At 41.5% G+C, this 27,203-nt stretch overlaps 3 protein-coding genes across 12 annotated transcripts in view; 1 reads left to right on the top strand and 2 right to left on the bottom strand.

Annotated features, from left to right (window-relative positions):
* LOC105693649 overlaps positions 1-25,682 on the top strand; it is a 38,102-nt gene extending 12,420 nt beyond the window's left edge. For 5 of the 10 annotated variants that reach the window (XM_048656660.1, XM_048656656.1, XM_020856765.2 and 2 more), the window contains exons 3-6: positions 5,305-5,354; positions 21,178-21,436; positions 21,803-22,123; positions 22,230-25,682. In XM_048656660.1, coding sequence (XP_048512617.1) covers positions 21,194-21,436; positions 21,803-22,123; positions 22,230-23,213 — 1,548 coding nt within the window. In that variant the 5' untranslated portion in view covers positions 5,305-5,354; positions 21,178-21,193 and the 3' untranslated portion in view covers positions 23,214-25,682. Of the gene's footprint in view, positions 1-2,835; positions 3,113-3,160; positions 3,440-3,510; positions 3,568-3,630; positions 4,534-5,304; positions 5,355-11,956; positions 12,209-20,109; positions 20,212-21,177; positions 21,437-21,802; positions 22,124-22,229 lie in introns of those variants that run through there. The other 5 variants (XM_048656659.1, XM_048656658.1, XM_048656657.1 and 2 more) reach the window with 5 other exon arrangements.
* Positions 12,467-13,019, bottom strand: LOC105693677. The gene is made up of 2 exons (XM_012413758.3): positions 12,816-13,019; positions 12,467-12,733 (listed from the first exon to the last, which is right to left on the bottom strand). Exons 1-2 carry the CDS (start codon positions 12,931-12,933, stop codon positions 12,540-12,542), a joined length of 312 nt encoding a protein of 103 aa, XP_012269181.2. The 5' UTR covers positions 12,934-13,019; the 3' UTR covers positions 12,467-12,539.
* Positions 16,959-17,706, bottom strand: LOC105693676 (defensin-2-like). Its single transcript, XM_012413757.4, has 2 exons — positions 17,497-17,706; positions 16,959-17,375 (listed from the first exon to the last, which is right to left on the bottom strand). The coding sequence occupies exons 1-2, from the start codon at positions 17,612-17,614 to the stop codon at positions 17,170-17,172; spliced, it is 324 nt and encodes a 107-aa protein (XP_012269180.1). The 5' UTR covers positions 17,615-17,706; the 3' UTR covers positions 16,959-17,169.
* Positions 25,683-27,203: the final 1,521 nt, after the last annotated feature.

Below are 27,203 nucleotides of genomic sequence, written 5' to 3'. Positions count from 1 at the left end.
AATTTCATTCCATTCGCATCTCGGCTTCGTCGTCGCGTACCCCGCCTAGCTGTTCTCGTATCGTTTCGATTGTCCTTCGTCTCCAGGTCACGTATGACCGTAGGATATATTATCAAGGGCCAAGAAAGTGTGGAAGTGCAGGATCAGTTCGGTATCCACGATCAGCCGAGCCCCGCTTTTGCTTTCGGGCCGGAGCGAGGCTGTATTAGTGAAGGGAAGTGAAAGGGGGGGGGGGGGGGGAGAAAATTGAAAGTCTGCCATGTCATTGAAAGAGCTTTCGGTCCTCTTTATGGGAAGACCTACTTTTCTTACTTTCGCTAACTTCGTTCACACTTTCTTACCCTTTGCTCCAACTTCCATTATTAGGCTCGGTGGCAACTTTTTTCGGATTTTTGTTATTTTTTTTTTTTATGTATGTATACGGATCATCCCTATATACCTCCCTCCCGCGCCCTCCGCGTAATCGCGAAGTATGAGGAACGGAAAGTATGAGATAAAAAATTTATGCAGGGATGGAAAACTTTCTCCCTGTTCTTGAAATACGTGAGATGAGAATGCGAGCGAAAACGGTGGGTAGCTTATATCGTTTAAAATTTCGTAATCTGACAAAGTCTTGGTAATGATAATTATTAGCCTCTCGTTTATGAAGGGGATGTTGGAGCGATGAGATCGGTAGCTTATTGTTCAAACTGCATCCGTTATATGTATATACCTCGAGATTTGTGTACATGGGTATTAATTCGTAAGATAACAATCTGAACAGCTATTAACCTGCAATAAAAGCACGTCGAGGGAGATAAAGATTAAGGGGAATCGTCGAGCCAGGCAATATATACAACCCCTTTCCGTATAATTAGCTGCGTATAAAATCGCAACGAAAGTATAACAAACTTATACAACGCTTGAGTAATCAGACTCGATTGAATTTGCTTCCGTCAAAGTGTATACCTGCGTATAACGCGGCGGGCGGGGCAGCTGCGAAATCAACTCTGAAAATGAATGAAAAGTATGGTTTGAAAAAAATGAAAGAACAAAAACGACCAGATTTGCGAATCGGGAGAAATAGTCGCTCGTCCTCGGTGCACGTATGTCGCATGCGTCTCCCTCCGCATCAACAATTCATTGAAGATTTATTTCTTCTTTTGTAATAAACTTCGGTAATTCGCTTCGGTGTGTCATAACGTCATATCGTCACTCGGAAATTGTGGAAACCCCGCGGGTTAAGCGAGCTCGAGAAATACAAAGGACGAAACAAGGAACTCTAGGAGCCAGCCTTTGAGTGAAAGATTACATTTCATGGTTACGATTGTCGGTATCCAATTAACGGAAAAACTTTGTTGTTTCTCCGCTGACTTCACAGAGCCACCCCCTGAGCTCTGAGCGACAAACGTACGACCGTAATAAGGGTCAACGGAAAACCAACGGAGTAAAACAGAACCCGTTACAACCAAAACTCAAATTCGGAGTAAACGTCCTCCGAATTAAACCGGATGAAATTTTCTCCCCGGTTAATGGTCGCGAACCGTCACAGTTACGTTTCACCCCGCGCGGCGTTGCCGTCTCCGTTAAAAATAATTGAATCGCCTTTTATAACGACTGCGAATATTCGAACGGACCCGAATAAAATGCTTCCGAAAAGCCGCGGCTCGTTTCTCCCCGAAAAGTAGAATACATTGATAGTATAACAAATGGGAATAGTTTTGCTGAAATTTGTGCGCCGGATTGGAAATTATTGTCCGATTGAATTCAGAGGTGGGACTTTCGCGACTTACTTTTTGAATCAATTAGGATTATATCATCACGGATGAAACGATGATCCGAATAAAGTAACAACCCCTTGGTTCCCCGGTCTAAACTTCTCGCTATCCTCGTAATTTGTGGTTAAAACTTTGTCACGAATTTCTCCCGATTTCGATTTATTCCCGTTGAATTTTTACGGCTAATATAAGGCGCTCGTGAACACGAAAGTGAAAGTCTTTTTGTTTGTTTTTTTTTGCGACGGCATCAAAGCACGGAAAAATGAAACAATTATAGGAAAGAGATGTTGGGGTGACGGAGTATCGGAAATTAAAAAAGAAAGACTCCATTTATAATGAAAAAGCAAAAGAAAAATGGTCTGATTGGGGAAAACAATTTCCGCATGAATTTTTATAAATGAAAATGATGAAATCTGACGATACGAGCAATCCTCATCGCGGTAAAGTTTGTCACGATTTTTTTTTCGCGTACAAGGAAATCCATTAAAATTGTTCACTCTTTCACAGCGATTATCACGACCGTTCGTATCGCTGATGGAATATCATTCATTTGATCTTGGGGAGACGGTAATCAGCACCCTCCTTTTTTTTTTTCAACGAAGTTCAGCCAGAGAACGTCGTGTTCGAGCTGATTTTTTCCTCATCATCGCATTATGGTGTACCTGTAGAGAAATGCGAGGAATTCGCGAGAATTAAACGTGTTGGAATAAATCCCGGAGTAAGGAATCCGAGCGATGCGAGCCCGGCTTCGGATAAACTATATTCTGTGTTTTATTGCTCGAAATCAAGCTTCGATGCCCTAAAGAAATGCGAGTGTAAAATAAAAGTTGGAATAAAAATAAAAATTCTAGGGAATTATTGAACCGAACAAGTTTCGACGGTCTTCGAGATTCCGCCCGACGAATATTTTCGCTCAAAATTAATCGAGAAAATTAGTCGATTCATTTGACGTCTGCTGAGGCCAGACTTTTTGCTTTATTCAAAATTACGCTATGGCGTCGCGAAATGTACTCTGGAACGACGCGACGATACGTTGTCCGAGCAAACTTTCCGCTTCGCGCTATTTGTATTTATTTATAATCCAAGATGTGCTTTTTCTATTTCAGTTTTTTCTTTTCTACTTTTACGTGACGTGGGAAAAGCCAAAGGTCGCGCGCGACTGTTTGCGCTTATTTCCACGATAAAGCAACGTACGTATCCCATATACAGCGCAGGGCAATAAAATCGAGTGTACGTACAATACATAACGTAAAATATTGGACGAAAGTTACCGGGCGTGCTACTTTATCCCCCGTTTAATGAAATTCACCGTTCACCCGATAATTTTCACCGCTCAAAGTTCGCGTGAACCGGAAGTAAGTCGAATAATATATAAAACAAACGAGTTAATACCATTCAGTTCGAATCAATGTAGATCCTACTCCGGAGTCGCAGGATCCCATATCCGGGATTCGGGACGTGGGATCTTAAAAATATTTCTCCTCATTCTCGGCAGGTCCTCGTAATTGATTACAATTAGGTGTAAGAAGCGGGTGGTTCGTTTTTTTTTTTACGGTTAGTGCTTTCTCGAGATCAAACGTCACCGGCGAAGCAATCAAGCGTCGGTTAATTCGGGAGAATTAACATCGTTAAATTTCACCTTCGTTTCAGATTCCGAAATTGAGGATTTCTTCTCTAGAGCGGTATGTTCCATGATGCGTATTTTTAATTATTTATTTTATTTTCCCCCCCCTTTTTTTTTTTTTCTGCTCAGCTGGTCCGGGTATTGGGATCTCAAAACTTTCGGAGAAGCACACAATACGCCTTGCAGGTATACGATATTACGATAGTCGAGTTTTTAACGCCAGAATTGAACCGAACTTTTCTCCTCGAATTCACGAACGATCCTTCTGCAGGCATAATAATACGCCATCGTGACGCCCACGTAAAGAAAATGTTTCCACGATCCCGCGACGGGGGAGGAAGGGGGTCGCCGAAAAGTCTTCGGTCTTTCAAATCCTTAAAACCCAGTTCAACATTGTTCGAGCGAAGCTGTATTCTATCTATATGTACATCGGACGTATAACCAGTGCATTAGAGATCAGTCATTTTCCTCGGTAAAATAACTGTTTGTCCAAGATCGTTCTTCGTATATTTGCCAAGGTGGTAATGGAACGTCGAAGTTACCGAATAAATTTCACAACTGTTGACTACGAACTTCTGAAAATAAAATAAAAGGCGATATGTCAATAAAAACACGTCCATAAACCCCGGAGGCGATCGGATTTCCGAAAGCAATACCTGCCCACCCATCCGTATACGGGGGAAAATCGTGGAGTAAAAATGGCTCCGCGTATACCTTCGGATCCGTCAGGAATTGAGCTTCGCTATCGCTTCGAGTTTTATTATTCATAACTCAGTGCATACGGATTTAGTAAAACTGCGAGCTGCGAATTCGCGTATACCTACGTATCGAAACGTTGCGGACGTACAGAGCTCGCTCGTTTACCAAATACGAAGCAGACTTGCACAATGCCGCCATTGTTTGCAGTGGCTGGTAACGACGTCGGAAAAAATGAAGTCGCCCATCTTTTCGCGTGTGCTTTATCTGTTCGTAAGCAAAAAGTGAAACGTTGATTTTTTCACTATTCGAAAATACGTCCGCTCTAACAATTTTCAAATCAGGTCGTCGCGTATTACACACATCTGATTTGATGCAAATATTACGAGTAGAGGCGAAGCTTTTATCACATACGTGCACACTCGCATGGCGACGCAACGCGGAACCGTATAATAGGTACGTGTCGTCTCATATACTCATATATTATATCGAACAATAATGGAATATCGACCGAAATGTCAAGCATTTATTGTTCCGATTTCACGCTACAATCTACACGTATCGCATTTGTGCGTCATTTTACTCTGGTAACAAACGCGTGTGCGACAAAAATACATACGAACTAGGCTAACCGCACGAACGTCGAGAATTTTCTAACCCGGGTGGGTCTCTTCGAAGGGTTGAATGAGGGGAGTAGAAGGGAAATGGAAAAAGAAGAGAAAAGGGGGAGGAAGTTGGAGTTACGTCGCAGTCTGTCTGGCGCTAGATAGCTCCGGTGCTATGAGGATCGGAATGTCCTAACTATTTCTTGTTTCTACACGGAGTCTGGATGATTGCGCGAATGGGTGGCAATCTTCGGAGTCCGTTTCTGAAATTTCTTAGCGAACGAAGGAAGAGCCGGGAATTCATCTTTTGTTATATCGAATCGATGAATTATTGGAAGGTACGCGGAGGCCCGATGCGAGGATAAAAAAGTTGATAAAATTAGGACGAAGGTTCGGGAGTAATTGTTCGGAGAAAAATGATACGAGATCGAGTAGCAAATTTATAAAAGCTGATATAAAGCGTCATCGTCGAAAGAGAAAATCTTCAAAGCGACTGCCGAGACTCGTAACGCTCGCTCGGCTCGATACTTATTTAAGAGAACGATTCATTGAACAAAGTAAAAAATAATCTCGACGAATTTTTACTCAAAAATCCTTATTTATGTGGAACATATTTTTGCAGATTGGCATTTTCGAAGGAGATCCGATCGAATCGTCTTCCGCAAACAAAAGGTAAGCCACCCCCGACCCTACGCCCGTGTGATATGGATCGCGAGTTATTATCGTGTTTTTTTTTTTTCCTTCTGTTTTTGATCTGCCGAAAATTGGGAGCGAACCCCGCAGTTCTGTCTTCGAGCGTATCCCCTCGACCCTCCGTCGGGACGACTTTTATAATTATTTATAGATCCGAAAATATCTTCCGGGTTGAAATTTAATGTTTCGCGAAGCGTGAGCTCGGACAAACAAGCTTTCACCTAGGTATTTCAATTAGAAAGTTTCCTTCGTTTCGCGAAATAGAAGTAGAACCCCTCCGGTCCCTTGCGGCTAGCCGGATAACAAGATATGGCCAAGTAATCGTCGTAACTACCCGACGACGAGGACGCCTGAAATAGAGACTCGTGGTTCCAAGGGCGTGTGGAAATTCGTGACGGTCATCCAGCTGCAGAAGTTCATCGTGTATTCCGTGTAACGTTAAAGCCACACCTCGCAAATATTTAACAACGAGACTCAATTTATTCTCAACGCGATTATTTTCCCGCCCCAGCCGCGCCTGCGTTAATATTTTAATCGTAGTACAAGAAATTTCCTGCCATAAGTTGCAATTTATTCCATAAACCGCATATTTGATACGGAGACTCGTGAAAGCCAAGATGGCCGCCGTCCTGTGCGAAGGTCGAAAAAATTTCTCGCACACGTTCTTACCCACCTAATATTTCGACGTTGCGACGGAAAGAATCCTCTTCCTGAATCTCGCTCGTTGATGGCGTAACTTTTTAGCACACCTGGGGCTCGGTCATCGTTATTATAAACGTCAACCTCGTTTCTCCAGTATTTTAAAAAGTCGCGTCCCAGCTCTTCGTGTTCATTGTTAAAGTTCGCCCTTATTTCCTTCAAACTCTTGTACCAGACTAAAGATCTCGTATACGTTCATTTTCCTATACTTTTTTCTCAGTTCGTTATCCTTTTTTCTTTTCCTCTCTTTTCTTTGAGGCTATCGCTGTTCAAGCGTAAGACTTCGTTTACAGAAAATTGTAAACTCGCCTACCAAATATTACAAAAATTGCCGTCAAAGCGCTCCAAAGCCATCGCGCTTATTTACCAATTTTTTTTCATATCCTTCTCTCTCCGTTTCCTTGGCAATTCAAAAACTTTCAACGCCATAATAAAGCAATAAAATGAAAATAAGAATAATAATTCAGTTTTCTTTTTCAAGCGCGACGTTATGTACGCGTAATAAAAATTCTCCGTTACGTCAGCCGCGATTGTATAACAACAACGAACCAATTAACCGAGATAAATTTTTCAAGTAACGGAATTTCGTTTCGAACGATTCGTGGAATCAAATCAGGAGTATCGATAGAAAAAATTGAGAACCCAGCGGACTTGTTCGAGCGATTTTCCTACCGTATACACGGGGACGAAGAGTTCGTCCAAACTCTGCGATCCTCGCTCAATCCAAAATCCCAATTTGCCCAGAGGACTATCCGAAACGTTTTCGTCCCAAAACGCTCCCGCTAATCCTTAGCCCGCGTATTTTAAAGCCTCGCAAATTTGCGAGAGCTTCGATAAAAACCGTGGACACAGTCCCTCTCGCTCGCGAAAAAAGTCTGGTGAGAAGAGAGAAGTCGACGAAAAAAAAAGATCGCCCCGACGCAGGCGGGATCAAAAAATTTCATTCCGAATTGGCAAAAAAAAATTTTCACCTCAACTTGGTGTTCCTAAATATTCATCCCCGTTGCATTTATCGACTAGGGGGAAATATAATTTCCGTAGTTCGAAACTCTAACGATCGCCCAGTTCCTATTTTATACCTACACGTACGAAGGCGTTGCGTAAAGCCTGACGTCACCGAGTCTCGTTGCGACGCAGTGATCCGTGATATTAGGAGAGATGCTGTAAAAGCTCCGTTAGGAGGTACTTCTTTGCTGCAAGCGCGTAGTTGGCGTCGTTGCAGCTACTAAAAAGACGTCCTTGAACTTTGGAGTTTTTTTTTAATTCGGAGTTCAACAGAAATCATGAGGATCGCGCCCCGGGCGATTTTCCTAACACGTTATCCTAGCGTTTTTCGCGAAAAAATTCGAGCAATGGGGCAAAAGATAATAAGAGAAATTCCAATACACTTCGCTACCTATCCGCTGATCAAATACCGCTGGGAATGTGCAGTGGAAATAAAGAGAAAAAGTAAAAGCAAACCCAGCTCGCACCGCGATCCATCATGCAGAATACACCGACTGGTTTACCCCGCTTTGATTCGAAAAATAAAATCAAACAAAGTACGTGAAAATGAAAGACCGATAGGTACGCTTACTGCATTCCTATAACCTCGGGTCTCAGGCGGATACCCAATTTCCTGAAAAAGGGTTGCCTCACTTAACGAGGGTAGGAATTGAATCAGGGCGCCGAGGGCAATGCGCATTCTTTTATTTCGCCAATCCGAACGTGCAGGTTCAGATTGTAACGAACGACAAAGTCGGTACAACGTCGTAGTGAACTGTGATTACAGTCATTCCGGAGATTGACGAAATCACATTCCGCCTCCTCTTACCGACTACCAGATATCGTTGACAAATTTTTTCTTCACATTTCGTGACTCGACTCACGTTTCCCGACAAATATCATCAAAGCCTGGCTGCACCGCGGAGACGCGACAAAATACGACTCGCGGGAATAATCCAGAGTAAAACATAAAATATCCGAGAAGAAACTTTTCCGTCAATCCTTCGAACCGAGGGATGTATAAAAATTGATGAAGATGTCGTAGCGGCAGCAGCAGCAGCAGCAGCGAGATCAGCGCCCTTTTCAAATTCGTGACATTTCCCCACGCGCTACACCGCGGCGACTTTTCCTCTTACTCTTTTTTGTTTCTTCATTGATTTATTTATTCTCCGCCTCTCGTAACCGTTATCTTATCGAATCAACGCAGACTTTCCCCAGCCTGCACCGACGAGAGAAAAATAAAAATGTTCCATTTCCGCTGGGCGCGGATTGATTTTAACAACGAGCGGAATAAAGGGGAAAAAAGCTCCCCCGAAAATCGCGCACGATTAGCGACGCGTTGCGCTACCCGCGTATCGTATGGTCGCGGTATAAATTGAGTTGTTTGAACTTTTCCTCGGAACTGACAACCGAAATGATATTTCAATTTTGTCGCGTTAGGGGGTGACATATGGGTAAAGCTGGCGCGAAATGACGACCCCTTTCGCCCACCCGCCTTTCCCCATTTTTCATTCTATACACAATATCGGTGGAGAATTCAACTTTGAAACACGCTGGACCAGAGACGGATGAAAAAAAAGGCGACTGCGATTGGATTCTGCAGCGAACAACACATCGAATGTGTGAACAACGCGTACTTCATCGAGTACGATTTGCTTCCTTTTCAATATTCTGATCAACTGTGATTAGAAATTCACGCGATTTCAATTCGCGCGATATGCATTGCCGATGGGCAAATTCTTATGGGACAAGATCGAGAGGCAAATAGGCCGGGAGTGTAAGTCGAGCTATTTTGGACCGACTTCTGCAATATCCGGTATGGGAACGATTTTATTGACTTAGGGAACTTGCTGCACAATGCTCGTCATAAATTCTGATATTTTTAGATTTCGGATATTGCTGTCTTAATCCTTCCATTGGGAGATTTTCTCGCCGTTGAAATAACGAATTTTTTCACTTCCAATTTGAGGTTAGTTTTCGCCGATATTTTCGTCTTTTCCGTACGAACGAAAGAAATGCCTCGCGACGAGAGAAAGGAAGACCGGACGGACAGCCGCGGTCGAATAAAAAAACCATAAATTGGCGTGCGGGTCCATTTGCGGAATGGAATTTCTTCGTTTTCAATTTCGTATTCATAACGGTTAACGTAATTGCGGTTGCGGGGCGAACGAAGTTACCGTGTTTTCATTGGTAGACCAAAACGCCGCGGTTATCTAGGGCAACAACTGACGGGACTGAAGCCTGAAACTATATACAGCAGAAACAAACCCCTACAGAGCTTAATTGAACTCAGTTGTAGATACGCAGTTACATAAGTATATGTATACCCCGACTGCTGTGTCCACGTAAGCCTCGTGTTGTTACTACCCCCGACTAATTGTAAGTGCGACGGCCACTCCTACGTACAACAAACTTCCGTCTTATACCCTCGAATGTTGTACAATTAATTAAATAAGTTTGGAGAAACTTTTTTTCATCAATACTTCGTACTTCGCGTTCGAGTTCGGCTGAATGCCACGTTCGATCACTCGTCGCAATTGCAATATTTCTACCGCGAAACTAGCCTTCGTGTTTTCTCATTTATTATTTCAATACTACCGTAATAGATAATCGTCGGTATTAATCGGACTCATTGCGTGCTTGTCTATAATTATACACGCGTTATTACCTACTTTGAAATAAAACAAACACGTTCGAGCAACCAAATATTTGCGGTGTGGAGAGGCTGGAGGATTTCCTGATATCGGGATGCGGTATTCCCTCGGAACCCTCGGAAATTAAATATACTTTTCAGATTTATGCCAATTAGCGAAGTTTCCATGAAATTCCGTGAAATTGACACTCGTGGCGCGGGGTCATCTTCATTCTCCATAGGTACAGATGTAGCAGCGTGCCAGTCGTTGTACGGTAGTTTGAATGACCATTCACGGGGTGGAAAGGGAAAAACAGAATCAGGCTCCGTCGTGCACGCTCGCTTCTTCGAAATGATGGGGACAAACATTCGACAAACTTTAACGCTATTGTTTCAAAATTGAGTAATCAAACTCTCGTATAACTTTATAATTGTTGTTGATTAAAAGGACCAAGGAAAATTTCCAACGGATTCATTGCCTGATTGAAAATCCCATCGAGAGGCGTGGAATGTGACCGAAAATTCCGTCGTTTTAAAGGACAAGGGTAAATTGAGGAGAATGGAAAGGGGAAAAGAATTTTCCTCCCTCTAAAATTGTACCGCGAGCGATGCCTGATTATAGTTATCCTGAAAAATGGCGCAATAATTGGTCGTGAAAAAAATCACCTCATTCTACCGTATAAGCACGAGGGTGGTAGAACTTGGATCGCACGTAAAACTTTCCAACGACTGCACCGCTGCCAATCGCGTCAAAGAATTTACAATTTTAATTTCTATCAAATTTTATGCATCGAAGTTTGATTCTGTGGAATATAACAGCAGATTTACGTCAGCGCGGCGGATAATCCTATTTCTGCATAAATCTTGATGTGATTCGTTTTACCGAAGTATAGAAGTAGGTACCTACACTGACAAAGTCGCGAGAAATATTACAGATGGCGGGTTACAGATCACGAAGGAGATGGAAACGACTGAATCGAGATGAGAAACCGTTGCTCGAGAATCGAACGGAATCCGAACTCAAATAAGCCAAATAAATTGGTTGCAAATTTCGATCAGCAACCTATCTTAGAAATACATTTCCCAATTTTTATTGACTTGGAAGCGCATCGCGTCCTTGAATTAGTTTCGCATTACCTTTTCAACCCTCACTAGAAAATCGATAAAAAAGACATAAGTCTGTGGGAGTCGTAATGAGGGGTTGTTCGTTACCTTTCGAACGTGTACCACGTATTTCTATTCTTCACATTTTGGAGCGATAAATTCGCGATAATTCGATCAATTTCATAGATGGATCAATTTAATCGACGGATTCGAGTTACTGAGTTCAAAATTCACAAGAATAGCCTATGAACCCGTATAAAAAAAATTGTTGATTTTTGGGGCGAAAATGAAGTATTTTTCTAACCTAGTTCGACCCCAGAAACACGAATCCGTCGGTCGAATTGAGCCACGAATTTTTGTTTCTCGTCGAGATATCTCAATTTTTCTATTCTGGAAAGTAAAAAATTGACGATAACTCGAACAATTTTGTAGATAGATCAATTTGGCTTACAGATTAGAATAATTTCAACAAAATCGCAGTCGCCCCGACATCGTCAGGTTATTCCAGATGCCACGTATTATACGACGATTCTCTCAGAAAATGAACTACCATATTCTATAATCCGACCCCTCAACTCTGAAAAGTACACATTGGTAGCATACTGCACTCCTGAATAAGGTTTTGAATGGAGACAAATTAATTCAATCTCTGCCTCGCATACTGCGCAGTTACAGAAACAGTTTCAACATTTATTAATAGTATAATCCCAGAAAACCCGGCGAATGTTCGCCATATTCCAAACCGAATATCACAGCGACCTGCGAATTCGTAATCCACACACGTCATCCGAATTTTCAAGAAAAAATGAGAAGTGTCTTTCATCAACGAATCGTACTCATATTATACATACGTATATACGAACGCACTTGGTTGCGTCCTTTCGGAAACGGGGGGCGAACAATAATCGCGCATCAATTCGCCTGTGAAAGAAATTACCACGTGGTGTGGTTTGTCTCGGTTAATTATATGCCATCTGACGATGACGAGCATTTGAGCGTCACATTGGCTTAGTCGGGTATATAACCGACCTTCCTCTGGCCAACACTCGCGACTATATATCTATATCGGAAGTGGCTTATCGTCCGCACACGTGCGTATCATACCCTCTCCATACAGGGATGTGTACCATACATAATGCCTATGTATCTCCGTATTATATAGATCCGCATCCCAAGATCACGTTGGCATTAAATACGAATAGGTGTACATCGCGCGTGTACACGTACGTACGTACGTACGTACATACGTCTCTACCGGTGTCGAGGCGTTACGTACACCTATGCAAATCCTTCCGCTACACCCTTCCGATGACATCATCTGCCCGGTGGTATATACGAAGCCTGGATATCGTTACGCTGCTGTACCTTCGCCAGCTATAGGGAGAAGAGGGTACGAGGCCTAAGGATCGATAAGGTTGGTTCGTTGACTATAACCCGAAGGCAATATATTCGTAATTAGTCGACGTCAACTGTTGCCTGACTAGTCCAAAATTATTACGTTCAATTGGCCCGGAGCACGTACGAGAATCGGGGCCGCGAACTGCGTTGCTACCAAATTTCTACCCCCGCGAAAATTATCGCGGAAATGACGGCTGGGAAGCCGTGTCCCAGCGCGGTTCCATTTGATTTGTTCGCAGGTACGGGATTCGTCGAGATTACAAACTCTTGCGGAAACGATTATTTTTCTTTATTGCAGTCAACGTGAAAACAGAAAATCAGAAAACGTCGCTATCGTCAAATCGACGCTAATCGCTCCTGATTCCGACGCAAGTGCACATCTCGTTCACGCAAACTCCTCCGTCGTGTCTGTAATGCTGACAGCTTAGGTTGCACCTGTTGTGGTTACAGGAATAATCAAAAACGTCGCGTCGACGTCTTGTCAAGGTCAGTTTATCGTCGACGGATAATCCCGAGTCCGTGTCGATATCTCGGAGATTAACTGAAAGAGAAGAGGGAGATGATGAAATTTTCACCGCCGTGATTGTCGCGGTTCGGTCCGATTCGTCCGATTCTCAACTCACCACTTTTTTGCTCTCCTCCTCTGACGAGAGCTTCGAAAACACGTTCGGATTCGAACGGCCCCGCGGACGCGTAAGCGACGATCGCCAGGACAATGGCGACTGCGAAAATCACCCTCATGACGTATCCGTTTTAACAGACGTAAGTTTCAACACCGTTATCAGTCGCGATCACTTTCAAAAATGTATTACGAGTGACAGCGCGACCGACGGTGTTCCCATATTTATATCCTCGCGTGAGATCTCAGGCTCCGCGTGATCCGCGGTCGAGTCTTATCGCAAGGATTCGGATTTTCCAACGGACGCGCGGTCCGAACGTCCATCGCGGCGTAGAAGCCTCCGCGGAAATTTACTTCGTCAAACTTTGCGCACCGCTGGAAAGAGCAAAGAAAGGTCGACGCGAGTACCTATCGAAACTGATTCGTACAGCCGATCGAAAAGAACCCACCGGAATTACAGGAGGATCCCGCAATGCCGTAGCAAATACGACATAACCATAATGGGAGTTGAGGAAGTTGGTAAAGAGGTCCGGACTTTGAAACGAAATCGGGTTAAGGTACGTAGAATGAAACGCGGCCCAAGCTGAGTAGACTCAACCGTGGAGGATCATGGACTGGAATTCGTTTACAGAGGAAAAGAGCTCGTCTACGAAAGCCGTAGAAAACAAGAGGATCACAACGGCGACGTCGGCGTCGGCGGTCCTCGGAAGGCACCTAATTGATCTCAATTACTTTTTCCAGGCCAACAATGAGGAGGCATAATTACATTTTATCAAAAGAACGAGGAGACGGGTAGACTTCCTTTTTCTTTCTCTCCCTCCTCGTCCCATTCTCCGTTTTCTCGCGTCGCATTTCTCGTAAATATATTCATAATTATACCGGCAAGGTACAGACAAATAACGCGAGTGTTCGAACCGTTGTACTAGATTTTTTATTCCTTCGTAATTCTTCTTCTTTTCAGGTCATGAACAATTTCGAAAATTACTCCACGTCCTAACTACGTGTACACGGTACGTCATACGGTATAGGTATAACCGCGAGCGGTGTAGGTACAGGTGAGCGCGCAAAAACCTACTTCAATACTTTAACCGCTCTCCGTCAACATTTCCGTATAACGTATCCTGGGAAACTAGAGAAACAGATGCAAACGATCGATATGATACGTATATGTATATGCATACCACGTATCCACGTACTGCTGATACCCGGGTGCAATAATCGTACACCATTTTCCCCTACGAGTATGCCGACACTTATTCCATACCATGCTTGTACCCCATTTTACTCAGCATCCCGACGATTCACTCGTGATAGTAAAAAAAAAGCAGAGATAAATCAAACCTCTGTCGGGGTACAGGTACACGGGTGTATATACCCATGCGGAAAGCGATTCGTTTCACTTATTTTTTCATTCGATCTGCTCTCATTTTCCGCCGAATACACCAGCAGCTTTCTCATTCTCAGTGTAAATATATCCAGATTATTATACCTTCCGAAGGAGACTTCTTTATTCCGTAAATTCTCCCGAAAGACCCATTTTTTGGCGACTCGCTGTTTTATTTTTCGCTCCTTTCTTTCCCTTATCTTTTTTTTCGGGTTTAGGTACTACATCGTTCGGGGTTTTAAATTTATTCCTGATTGTTGGGAGACCGCGGATTCCCTGCAGGGAGTTGGAAATAATACCGGGAGACGGTGTATCTTCCGTCGGTAGGAATATGATTATAATCTCACAGCCGCTCGAGCGCTTCTTCGCATCGGGGCATCCGGCCCGTGGCCACATCACCGGAAATAAGAGTTAATCCGGTATCGCTGACGATGCAGTAGGAGGAAAACGCCCTTTATCGGTACACCGATATTCGTCCGATAACGGAAAGCCGTAATAAGAACCTCCGACTGCGCGCGAAAATAATTGGGAAAAATTACAATCGCATTTTTCTTTCTTTTCCAACCGTTGTACTCGTAACGTAACGCGATTAGAGATTCCGTGAAAAATAATTGGAAACCATAATTTCTCGGCGAAAGGAAAAAAACGAAAAAGTTCAACCCGTGCCATGAACGAGAGGAACCATGCAAAAAGAAGAAGATTTTTATCCGCAATTAATGTACCGATGTGAGTAAAATCTGGGGGTGCGTAGAGGGCAATCCTTGTTACGGAATACGTGGTATTGTAATAACTCGCAACGTCCAGGTTCAACGACTGGTTACGGTGTAAAATATTAATAATGAAAATTTGACGCCGTGATCCTCTTATGGCGTAATACATCATTTCTCCCCGTGGCCGTATAACCGTCTAAGACCCCCTCGAGTTTCAGGTGCATCTTGAACCGTATCGTAGTTAAGCTCGAGGTACCGAGAAACTGGTTTCTCTAAAATCCAATCTTACCCCTAATTACGTAACATTAACATAACGTTAAATTCCATCACGACCTCGGCTCGGATACGATTTGCACGTTCGTTACAGGGCGTGGTAATATATTACATCGATTTGTAATAACGGCGATTATTATTCATCAGATTTCAGAGGCGTCGGCGAAATTTATGTGTAATTACTTCCGTAGAATGGAGGCCCCATCTACACTTACCGATTGTTCCGAGTAGCGTTATTTATGCATCGTTGGTTATTTCTCGCACGTATTAATTCGGATTTAACATCGTTCGATTTTACGCAGTAGGCGGCGGCTCTTTAATGCGGAAAGTGGGTGCCTGAGACTTCGATATTTGACGGAGTTCCGATGGAAGCGAAGCTTACCCATAAGCTGCGAAGATGAGACAGTTGAAACTAAAACTCAATGGTCGCACGAGCTTTTCGTAGCAAGGCTACAGATAATTCACAAAGAACCGTTGCCCGTGCAGAGCTGACAATGAAAGCTTCGTAGCGAAAGCTAAGGCGGAAACGTCGACGCGAAAATCTCCAATAATCAATGGAATTGCTCTACTACGTCGATATTATCTCTGAAAAGTACACGGTGTCGTAGACGAGGTATTCCTAACAGACCCACTCGTAATCAACTTGCGAGCCTGCCGCTCGCGATTTTATTTTTTATTTTTTTTTTTCATCCCCCCCTTTCATTTCGAGATAATCGCGCAAAAATTCTACTAGAACGAATGACGAGGAGTTTCTCGGTAAGCAGAGAAAAATGAAAAATACGGAAAAAATATAAAAAGATGCTCGAACAAACGGGTGTAAAGAAATGGATGAAAACGTCTCCGGTATTTATGAAACTCCGCAGTCGTGGTTCCTCAGAAGTTCTACAGACGTCGTTGCGTAAAATGTTTGCGTTCGATTCGGACGAACTGCATTTTCAAATTACTCCGCAATAACGAAGTGCTAATCGCCGACAGTAGCCGATCATCTCCGTTAGAAACTGGAGGCTCGACGCACACATTCTATGGCTATATCGTTATTGATCGTCTCGAATATGGTCTCGATGAAACGGAACGGCGGTGTCAATGCATCAAAGTAGTGTCCCCGTAATTTGTTACAGCTGCGGCAGGAGGAGAATTTGCTTGTGGTTGCGCATCGGCGTCGTGCTGCATGCACGTGATAAGCCACTCCGAAGGTTCATCTTCATGTGAAAGCACTCAGACGTTTAAAACGTGTAATTAGCTCGAGTGCAAAAGCACGAATCTGGTGCACCTGAAGCGCTGACGACGGAATTGCGATCCTCTGTACGATCCAGAGGAATGGCCGGAACTTTTCTCTTCTCTTCGTTATTTTCAGCATGTTAAATTGCTAATCGTCCAACTACTTATACGAATCCGATTTCGCGGCGTCGATCGATATCCAATAAAACTTGTAAGTGAAAACAGAGAACTTGGAGTGAAGTAAAAAAGAAACTTTCTCGGCGAACTCTTGTCGGTGGTAAGTTGAATTTCCCGTCGACCTTACAGTTTGTTTAAATTTCTTTAGTTTTATAAGGATGACGACGGTGGACAGCGTCGCTTATCCTCCCATAATTTAACACCCTTCGTTATACGCTACGTATCGGTATTGGTGGTTTCGATAAAAATTCAGTATGCCGCGACACGTATAGCGGATCCTTTTAAAGGATGGAATTTAAATATTCATTGAATTCATGCGGTGCTGTGTGTATAATACGGAAATGGCAGTCCAAGGGAAGCAGAGTGAAAATATAAAATAATGTAATTAAAGAAAATATATAGATATATTTTTTGTTTTTGTTTTTTTTCTTTCTATCGAGATCAAATGTTGAACATGCTTTTAAATAGATTGCTTATGTCGTATCTGCATTGCGATGGCGCATTGTCCTAAAACTATTACAAGTGAAACAACAGCAGGAATTAAGCTGGATTATGCTGCGATTCTTTGGCGTCGGAGGGATTTGTGTAATTTGCGTTTAACCGCGGCAATGGCAAACTCCACCCTTGCAAGAGCCTCCCTTGTGTTTTTGGGCAATGCATCTCGCGGCGCATGCGGCGTGATTTATCGTTATCCATTTCGTGGCAACGGACAAAACGTCGCAAGTAAAACGACGATGTCTGGCGGGTGAATTCCCATTTTCGACGAACAGCCCTTCGTTCGTATCGACGTCCTCAAGTTTTACTGTAAAATCAGGCAAGAAGTCAGAGACACGGTCGTGTCGATTGAAAACGGTCATTACTCGCTAGTTTTTCCTTATTTCCGTTTTCTCGAGAGCTGGAAATCCACGGAGATCGATACTCACTCTCTTGGTCGTACGTTCCTTGGATGGAACCGTCGTAAACGTGTTCCGGGATAACCGCTGCGGAAGCGTGGAAAGCGCAAACGGTAAAAGCGGCCACGAGAGCGACGAGTAACTTCATTGTGCAGCCGATCGGAATTGAATAAGTATCTTTGTTTCTATGAGTCTCGCTTAAATTCTCTCGGTCGGGAGATAAACTTGAACTGATGCCATGGCTATGCGGTGTACAGATATTTATATGGAAAATTTTTTAACACCGCGCTTCATCTCTTTCTTATTTCCTTATCGATTACCAGGAATTCCGCAACTGCAGACGGCGTTATTTCCCGTGACTGTTTAAGATAAAAGTACAAGGGATACATTATTTATTAATTTTTTTCTCCTCTTCCAATCCAGATGGATGCGTATTCGATGATTACGAAACACGCGAACACACGATGTCTGCGAGAGAAAGGAAAACAAACGATGATAATTACGCCGATTGAAATACATTCGTTCGATTTCTTCAGAGAATTCACGACTACCGATATACGTCGGATCGGAATTCGAATTATCGTCGATAATTTATGACGTGCGACGAGCGCCAATTAGGCTGTAACAAATTAGGTTTATCGATGTGTACCCACGTAACACGTCGTACGTGAAGATTGTTTTAAAATTAATCAGTTTTGTTTCGTTATACTGTAAGGGTGACGTTAATGAGGGATTGGAACTCATCTTCATAAATCCTACGAACTCGCACCGCTTCGACGTTAACAATGAAAATCGTAAGATCCGAGACCTTCGGGAAATTAGATGTGTGTAACACGATCAAGGAAAATCATTGAACTCTGCAGCGTGCGTCACGAATTCCTTGATATTGGAAGTCAGGAATTGACCAATATTATCTACCTGTCCCCCCACCGGTGGCGATATAAAATTTATCGTTCAAGAAATCAATATTATTGATGCAAACGCAATTGAACGGTATGCCTACGTATCAATCGAGCGATTACCAAATGGAAATGCTCCGTGGACATTGATTTTTATTCAATTCGTTGTTTATCTCCACATTGCACGAGTCGGATGACTGCGATTCGAGTTACATTTTTTTACCCGTTATTCCGCTTTGACGTTGTTTGAAAAATGATTTTTCCCAGGAATTAAATTTGCGAAAAATGCATTTGTTATTTTGTGTTTTTCTTTTCTTCATTTTCCGCACTCGATACGCGTCTCACAGTTTCAAATTATGGCGTCCCACGAATTCCCACGAATGTTAATCGATACGCGTCGAAGCGTATAAACTCCGCATGCACGTAATAAATGAAAAAGCGTGATCCGAAGTGATATAAAAAGTGTTTTCGATGCACCACCGGGCGAAAATTATTCTCAGTGGAGTTCGATCGTCGGATTCACTGCAAAATTAATATTCTCATACACTTTTTCAAGTCTTTAGTTTTCAGAAAACGCACCGCTCCGAATTTATCAGCAATGAGTGATGTCGTGTACAACTCGATACTAGTCGCGAAGAACGTTCCGAGCTAAGCCGTTATATTTTTAGGAGAAAGTGAATGGAGTATAATGCCGAGAATCTTCAAACTTTGACAAAGTTAAAGTTTTTGTTTTCTCGTTCACTTGAAAGCTAGGCAAGCTCGGAAGGAAGTTTGAATACCCCGATGAGTCTATACCGCCACGAGTTTATTGGCTAATTTCATTTCAAGCCGGATGATTGCGAAATTCTAAAATTTTCGCGGGGCGCCGGATATCTAACGGAAATCTGAAATATCCACGGAATCGGTATGAATCACGAAGACTAAAAATTCGCTGCGAATTCTTTCGCTAACGAAGGTCACCGCTCTACGCGTCTCTCAAAAACGGAGATTGAATATATTCATGTTATTAGATCCAGCGCGGGTAAATGTGAGAAAATTTCATCTGCACAACCGACAAAGACGGCTTAACATAATACAGTAGAAAAACAAGACGTGGGTAATACACGGGACGAATTTCGTTGAGAGATGTTAACTCGCGATACACACATTTTTCATCGATATCTGCGAGTAAAGCTACTCCAATTGCAATAACAATAATTTATAATAAGTGGAAAATCGATGAAGCTATACTCTTCTCGACATCGCGCCGAAGTCGTTTTATCTCGTTCGCTACACTCGGGGTAAAAATAAGAGTAAGTCTCGCGAGATGAGAAAAATGAAGAGAAAAAAAACATTCAATAATTACGAATCTGGTCAGTTCGCAATTATATTTTACTTGTTTTGTTTTTTTTACTTCATACGGACTCCCCAGTTTTTTTTCTCCGTTTCTTCTGTTTCCTTCTACCCTCGATGTTAATACTGCCCTGGGTTAATTCACTTCGCTAACAATCTCAATTATGTTGACCAGCCATGAAATATTTTCTTTGGTTTCCACGCCGTTACAAATAGATACTTTTTCTCGGTTTCATCGGTGGTACGTTCTCCCTCTTGTATAACTTGCACCCTTGTAACTTCTGAACAAATACATAACATGGCGAAGGTAGAGGGATGGAGGGAAGGTTTTGTTATCCCGATAAGAACGCCTCCAGTAAACCAAGTTCAAGTGCCAAGTTTGAAGTGCGGGCCGCAACGTAGCGTAATATCTTATCGCTAAAATATTATCGTTCGGTATCAGCTACTATTTTTAGAAGAGAAATTGCAGTTGAGATCCTAGCACAGCAATAGACGGAAGGAAATGGCGACAGGGGTGGGTAGTCCTCATCTATATTCGCTGAAGTTTAATCAGAAAATATCTCAAGGAAGTATATGTATAAGAGAGCTAGACTCGTTGGGCGTCCCGCGTTTCGTCGCAACTGCATTAGCCTGCCGAGAGAAAAGAGGAATTTAAATTATTGATCATAACCCGCAGAGGCTAGCCGGTGGTTCTCGTTGTAATTTCGATCGCGAAATATGGTTAATAAAACGCTTTGTATTCCGGATCTTATTATCATCCATCCGTTCTTCACCCTCCGCGTATTCCTCGCTACGTCGATACTTTTCGCGTTGATTTATATTCAGTCGATGAAAATCGGGGGAGAAATTTCATCGATCGCGTCCACCGATAATCGTGAGGGTCGATATTTTATTCAGTTCTCGGATACCTGGTCTGTCCGATTCCTGAGAATAGAGCAGAAAAAAGAAATCTGCCGATTTTCTAGAAACTACAAGGAACTTTTGCTCCCCCCATCTTTCCAGTCCGGAGAGTTAAAGTGTCTCTGCCAGATGCCGAGGGTCGAGGAGCAATGTTTTATACCGAATAAAATGAGATGAAAAAATTTCGTTCGCTAAGCACCTTGAGTTTAACGTAATCGAAAACCAGAGACGAGCGCAGCTGTCGCATGTTTCGTCCTCTAGCTTTTTGCAGAGAAAGTCTAAGGCAGCTATAGTCCTCAAATTTATGCGAGGTCGTTGATTCCAGATATTTCGACTGCAGTTAACGTAAATAAAAATCGGATTCACCAGAGGGCGACGATTTATTTTATTTGTAAAGTCTCTTTGTTGTAAAACTGATTAATTTATACGTAATTAATTCCCAAGTGGAGTATAGAGGAATCCGATGTATTCAATCTAGCTGCGGGGGCTCTTTGAGCTTCCGTTTACGTCAGTAATTTATCGGGAAATTCTTGTTTTACATATCTTTATTTAATCGTGATTTTTTCCCCATCTGTTGAAGGAATTCGAGAATCATCATGAGACGACAATCATTCGCCTCCGGCATGGGGAGCGGAAGCGGACCTGGTGAACCTCTAATCGTAGTCGAGGAGAGCCTCCTGGGCGAAGAAGAGGCTGAACGTCGCAGAAACGAATCTCCCCCTCGTTGCGTAGACCCCGATTCTCCTTCCGTCAATCCCTATCTTCTATCTCCTTGGCGAGAGACGCGAAAACATTCTTTGCCTACGCCCCAATGCACCTCGGGCATCACGGCGTCTCAGGTGGGTTTTAAGAAGTCTATTACCGTGTCATCTACACGTTACACGCTTACGGGCTTGTTTGGCGGATGGGGGTGGGGGTGGGGGTGGAAGTGTAACGGGGAAAAATAGAATTTTCCAATCCAGAAATCAAAGAGGGATCCTTGGCGAATCGATGATCAGCCGCGCCATCGGTTATTTCTCTTTACAATGACATTGTCCGTCTATTTTCTTTTAATGCTAGGGTGATCTTTGATCGGAATAATGGAAAACCTCCCCATTCAAAAGAATCGAGATACAATAAGAATGGTTGGAGAAGAAAAAAAAGAGAGAAGTAATTCGTCTTATCGAATGACCCTCGGTCTTCGTTATAACGTCTTTTTTCTTCAGGTTCGACGTCTCAGCGAACGTGGAGAGGGTTCCGGACCGACGCCCCGAGAGGCGGCCTTTCTCGCCACGTTATCGCAAGCTCCGGCACCGCAACCTGGGGGACGCCGGCACTCCGTGGTTACAATATCCAAAGTAACTCCCTCACTTTTCGGACGAGACCGACGCGAGTCCATCGCGGCATTTCCCATGGGCGCCACAAGAATTCTTCCCAGCCGACGGGATTCAACGTCCAGCATGGGGGTTCCCCCCAGCAACAGCGGAAGCACGCACAATCTTCAACTGGACATCATGGACGACATCGCTGATAAGAAACCGAAAAAAGTAAATAAAAAAGAGAACCTTACCCTCTGAAACCTCGCTGTTAGATGTCGTTTATTTATTTATTTATTTTTATTATTATTTTTATATTAAAAAATCCTCCAATCAGGTCCGTCTGACGATGTGGAAAACCCCTTCCAGAGAACGAGTTTGCGAGGTTCAACCTCTCGAGGGTAGCACTTCACCCCAGAGATACACCCAACAGCAGCGAAGATACTCCGATTTTTCCCTAATCGGTGGAGGTTTTCCACCCCCGAGCGGTTCGATCAGAAGACGTGCTTCCGAGATGCCAAAATTACCCGCGGCTTCGTCGTCGTCCGGAATGACAGCGGCAGCAGGTATTGTCTGTTCCAATACCGATTTAATTTCAATTTTAAGTTCGTTAACGTCGTCCGCGAGCGAAATAAATCGTTGCGGAGTAGAGGACGGGCCTTCGACCTCAAAAGCTGGTAGCGCTTCGGCCGGGGGTGCGGAAAAAGTATTTCCCGAAGCGAGTACGTCGGCTAAGACGATCGAGCAAAGACGAAATCGTTTGAAAGGTTTTCGATCAAACAGTTTCGACGTGTCTATACTCCATGGCACTGATAACAAAAATCCTGGAGCCACCTCGCCGAAAAATTCCAACGCTCCCAACAGCTGGTTCATAAAACGTCACCAACCGATGTCAAAAAAACAAAAGAGCGAGGACGCCGCACCTATGTCTTCGCTCACGTTCAAAGACGAGAAATCGACTTTGAACAAAATTTCCGATCAGTTACAAAATAAGTCAAAAGCACCGCTCGCGAAAGAACCCTCGGCCGGACCAGCGAATCCCGGAACGAGACACAAAGTCGTGTGGGACGACAAAAGCGGCACACAAGTTGACGCCCAAGTTTTGGGGAGCGTAATCGAAGATTTTTTAACGTCTCAACGAGGCAGCGAAACCGAAACCCCTGCAAGTAGTTCGAAACCAGCCGGAGCATCGTCCACCAAACCAAGGGCGAGTCCTAGCAAAGTTGCCACCTGGTTTTCAGGGACAAACAAAGAAGAAGAGCAGACGGAAAGCTGCGAATCTTCGATCTGTTCCACCCTTAAAGATTTATTCGTAAAATAAGGGGATGAAATTCTCGAATAATCGTCACTGAGTGAGCCGATCTTTTTCTAGAGTGTCTTCTTTGTTTCCGTCTCGGCGGTAAAGGACGACGTAAGTGAAGCAAAAGTTCGGGAGAAAGAAGCATAGAAATTACGATAAGAGAAGAGGGACGGTACGGATAGCGAACGGCATAAAAAAATCAATCATTCTGAGGCTGACAAAATCGTAAAGACGAGTTGAATCTAAAATCTAAAAGTAAATTACTCGGAACGAATTGTCTGCAGATAGGATCATCAATTCTCGCAGACTCTATCGGATATAATTCGCGAAATGGGATGAGAAAATCAGAGTAAAGAAGGAAAATTCCGTATACCAAACCGACCGTAAATTTCACGAGGATAATATAATAATCTGTTAGCCAACGAAAGGTGGATATAATCCGGGATAAGTAAGTACATAATACACGCGACTTTGTGGTGGAATTAACTGTGTATACTACAATACCGATTTGAGGATGTAAAGATTTATCTTGTAACTCCATTACAGCTGAAAATTTGTTTTTTCTAACCGTTTTTTTACTCTTAATCTCACAAATTTCCCACCGTGCAAATTCGATATCGGTGAATAAGAGAAAAACATCCGAAAATCAGCTATCGTAGCATCAAACCCTATCTCTCAATGATCAAACTATCGTATAGTCTGTTTGTAATTACGGGCCCGTGAACTTCAGTAATATCGGATATTGTAATTTACGAGGTAACGTCTGCTGCGGGTATAATTTTCTCGTTGACACACATTGGGAACGTCGATAATGGCGAAATACGATAAGTTTCAATCGCGTTGATAGCGAGGTTGATCGTCAATTTCAGAGTACATATTAAAAAAACACAATTTTGCAAAATTTGTTTTTTTTTTTTTTTTAATATCAGCCAGATGAATAAAGAACTAAAAAAGCAAATTTTTTTACACCGTTCGTGTACGTTGCTTAAACCGCAGTGGAATGTTTTAATGGCAGAGCCATTTGTGCGTTGTTAAAATGAACCGAACTGCAGTAGAAATAACATCGTGTGGTCAGCCTCGACCAGAACGAAAGCGCAGCGTTAACATTTGACGGTTTTCACTTTACGCTACATTTTCCAACAACGTTATTGATCACGGAAAATTGGTGCATAACATAATCGTTAGAATTACGGCGATGATGACAACATGACGAATCATTGCGTGTTGAAATTCAAAATACTGTATGATAAGTATAATAATAGGGATACACCTGTATTACATGTTACCCAAAATTTAAATCAACCTTTGCAGGCCGAAGGTGAAAATATTCTATGAGATTACCTGTGTGATATAATAAGTTATGTAAATACACATTATAATATAAAGTCCTACAAATCTAACTAAATATTTCAAATGTTTGAAAAGGAAGAGAAAAAAAAAAAATCTGTTACTGTAATATTGACGTAAACTCATGTGACTTAAATAACCAATAATTTTACGTAGAAAATGTACGTTATAATACTTGATATGAATATATTATACACATGGGATATAAAAAAAAAAAAAATTTGAACATGGATTCTGGAGCGATAAGATAGGGATAATAAAAAAGGAAAAAAAGAGAAAAAGACAGGAGGCACAACGCATGTAAATCTATAAATCAAACTTTATTCCCCTCCCCCGCCCCCATAAAGAGGAGCGTTCGATTATCGGAGATCGATATTGATGTATGTACTGCAATATTTCGCGCGTGATATGAAAAGCATAAAGAATTATTTTAAGATACATTATGGATATAAAACGCGTGCAGCTGCTATACACAAATCTATCGTCATCGTTGGATATTTATAATTTGATATAAAATATACATTTTGAATATATACATACGTATATAAACGGAAATAATTAATTGAGTAAATTAATAAATCGCAAAAATATATTCAAGGACCATTCCGAAACTATCTATTTATGGTAAATGTTACATATATGTGTACTTTCATATACATATATACAAATAGACATTACATGGACAATCGATTACAAAATTACGAGTCATATATTATATATGTAACTTTTATGTACCTCCTCTGGACGAGTGTAATTAATCAATCAATCATCGGTACCTATATATTGACTATTAATGTGTCTTAATTTCCAGTTTTAAAATACGTGTACCTATAAGATGTTAATTAGTTATTGTATAATTAATGTATAGCGATAAGATTATAAAAATTAAATAATGTTATTATTGTTGTAATTATGATTATTATTATTATTATTATTATATCAATTATAACGCGTAATCATAATACGATTAATAGTCCTACCATCATACAAGAATGTACATAGATAATTGACATTATTATTATTGAATGTATATGCCTAGATGTTCCTCGTCGCAAGTAATTAATTAATCGAATAATCGATTGATTATATATCACTTCACCTAATATTACTAATATGATTGTTATATTATTGAAAATTAAATGGCCAATTACAAAATAAAATTGATTGATTTTTTTTTCAACAATTTGACAAATATTTGTGCATAGACTTGTAAATCAACTGATCATACCGCCCCAATATTGAGTAATATAACAAACACGTAATACGACCTGATACATTGACGAGAACCAAAGATATGATTATGTCATTATAAATTTATATAATCATATAGATCAGTTAAATAATAATTGTAATTATGATAATCTAGTTCGCGAGAGTCTCAAACTTTTACTGTTGATATAATCGATAAAACAGGATTTATTGCGAGATGTTAATATGATGCATATAATATGTATAATGGTAGAAAGATTAATTGGGTATAACCATCATTACAGATAAAAGAAAAATAATAAAATAAAGGTATATCTCATGAAAGACAATAAAGTTTTCTAAAATTGAATTTTAGGCTTTTTCCGATCTCAGTGTGGCCATGAATGAAGTTTGCGATATAGTATAAAAATCTCTCCGAGAGTTCAAAAAATTTCTGCAGACTTGGTAACAGTATATCAGACACTGAAAATTGAACTATCGATAAATTCGTGATAATTCGATTCGTAATTCAACCATCGACTGATTATATCGACAAATGAAGTAAAAAGAAATCACAGCGTGGGCTCCCTTACTTGGTTTTCTTTTCTTCACTGTACAAGCATCTACAATAAATTGTATTATATCTGATAATTTATTATAACAAGCGTAAATATATTTACGAGACTGGTCGATTTTTAATTCTTCACGGGCGATACTTGCACGAAAGCCAAACACATCTATAGATAAATATTGTATACCAGGTATTATCTATAAGAATTAGCGATTGAACCTGATGATCAAATATATTTTAATCAAAACTCTTGATGAGATGATGCTATCGATAATAATTATCATACATTATTACATCGTTATATTTAATTGGAAAATTAAGCTTAATACCACAAAACTCATCGTAATAATAAACTTCAATAATTACTCACGAATGAATATTGTTCATTAAAGTGTACATAAGAAAAAAAAACGGTTTTTTTTCCTCCCAAAACTGGAGCAAAGTATTTGGAAGATTGTGAGTCAGACGAGTACTGCGTCGGTCTATATTTCTATCAAAGAATAATTAAATTATGTAAACTGTTGACCGACTAAAAAATTAAACTGTAGAACTTTGCGTCAATATTGTTATACTTACCTAATTTACAAAGAGCTTTAGCAATAAAAAGAATTTGAGTAGAGACATAGCCTTGATAAGAATGTTGAGCAATGAAAGAATATCGTCTTGAATGAAATACGTTGCATTAAGACAATGGGGTATTAAAGAGATTTTCAAGGATAAAAACTAGTCTCAGACTGTAAATTTATAAATATATAATCAGCGAAATGATTGTATTATACGATAATAGTCCTACTAACAATAAGTAGAAACTAGTTCTAAATGAAACTAAATACCCACATTTACCTGCGTAACGTGACTATGGATAACTACATACTTGTGTCAGGCTATTTATCAAATAACACTAT

The sequence above is a fragment of the Athalia rosae genome, chromosome 6 (genome assembly GCF_917208135.1).
Source record: "Athalia rosae chromosome 6, iyAthRosa1.1, whole genome shotgun sequence".
Taxonomy (NCBI): domain Eukaryota; kingdom Metazoa; phylum Arthropoda; class Insecta; order Hymenoptera; family Athaliidae; genus Athalia; species Athalia rosae.
Note: the sequence above shows the minus strand (reverse complement) of the source record. Positions and strands in the feature narration are given on the sequence as shown.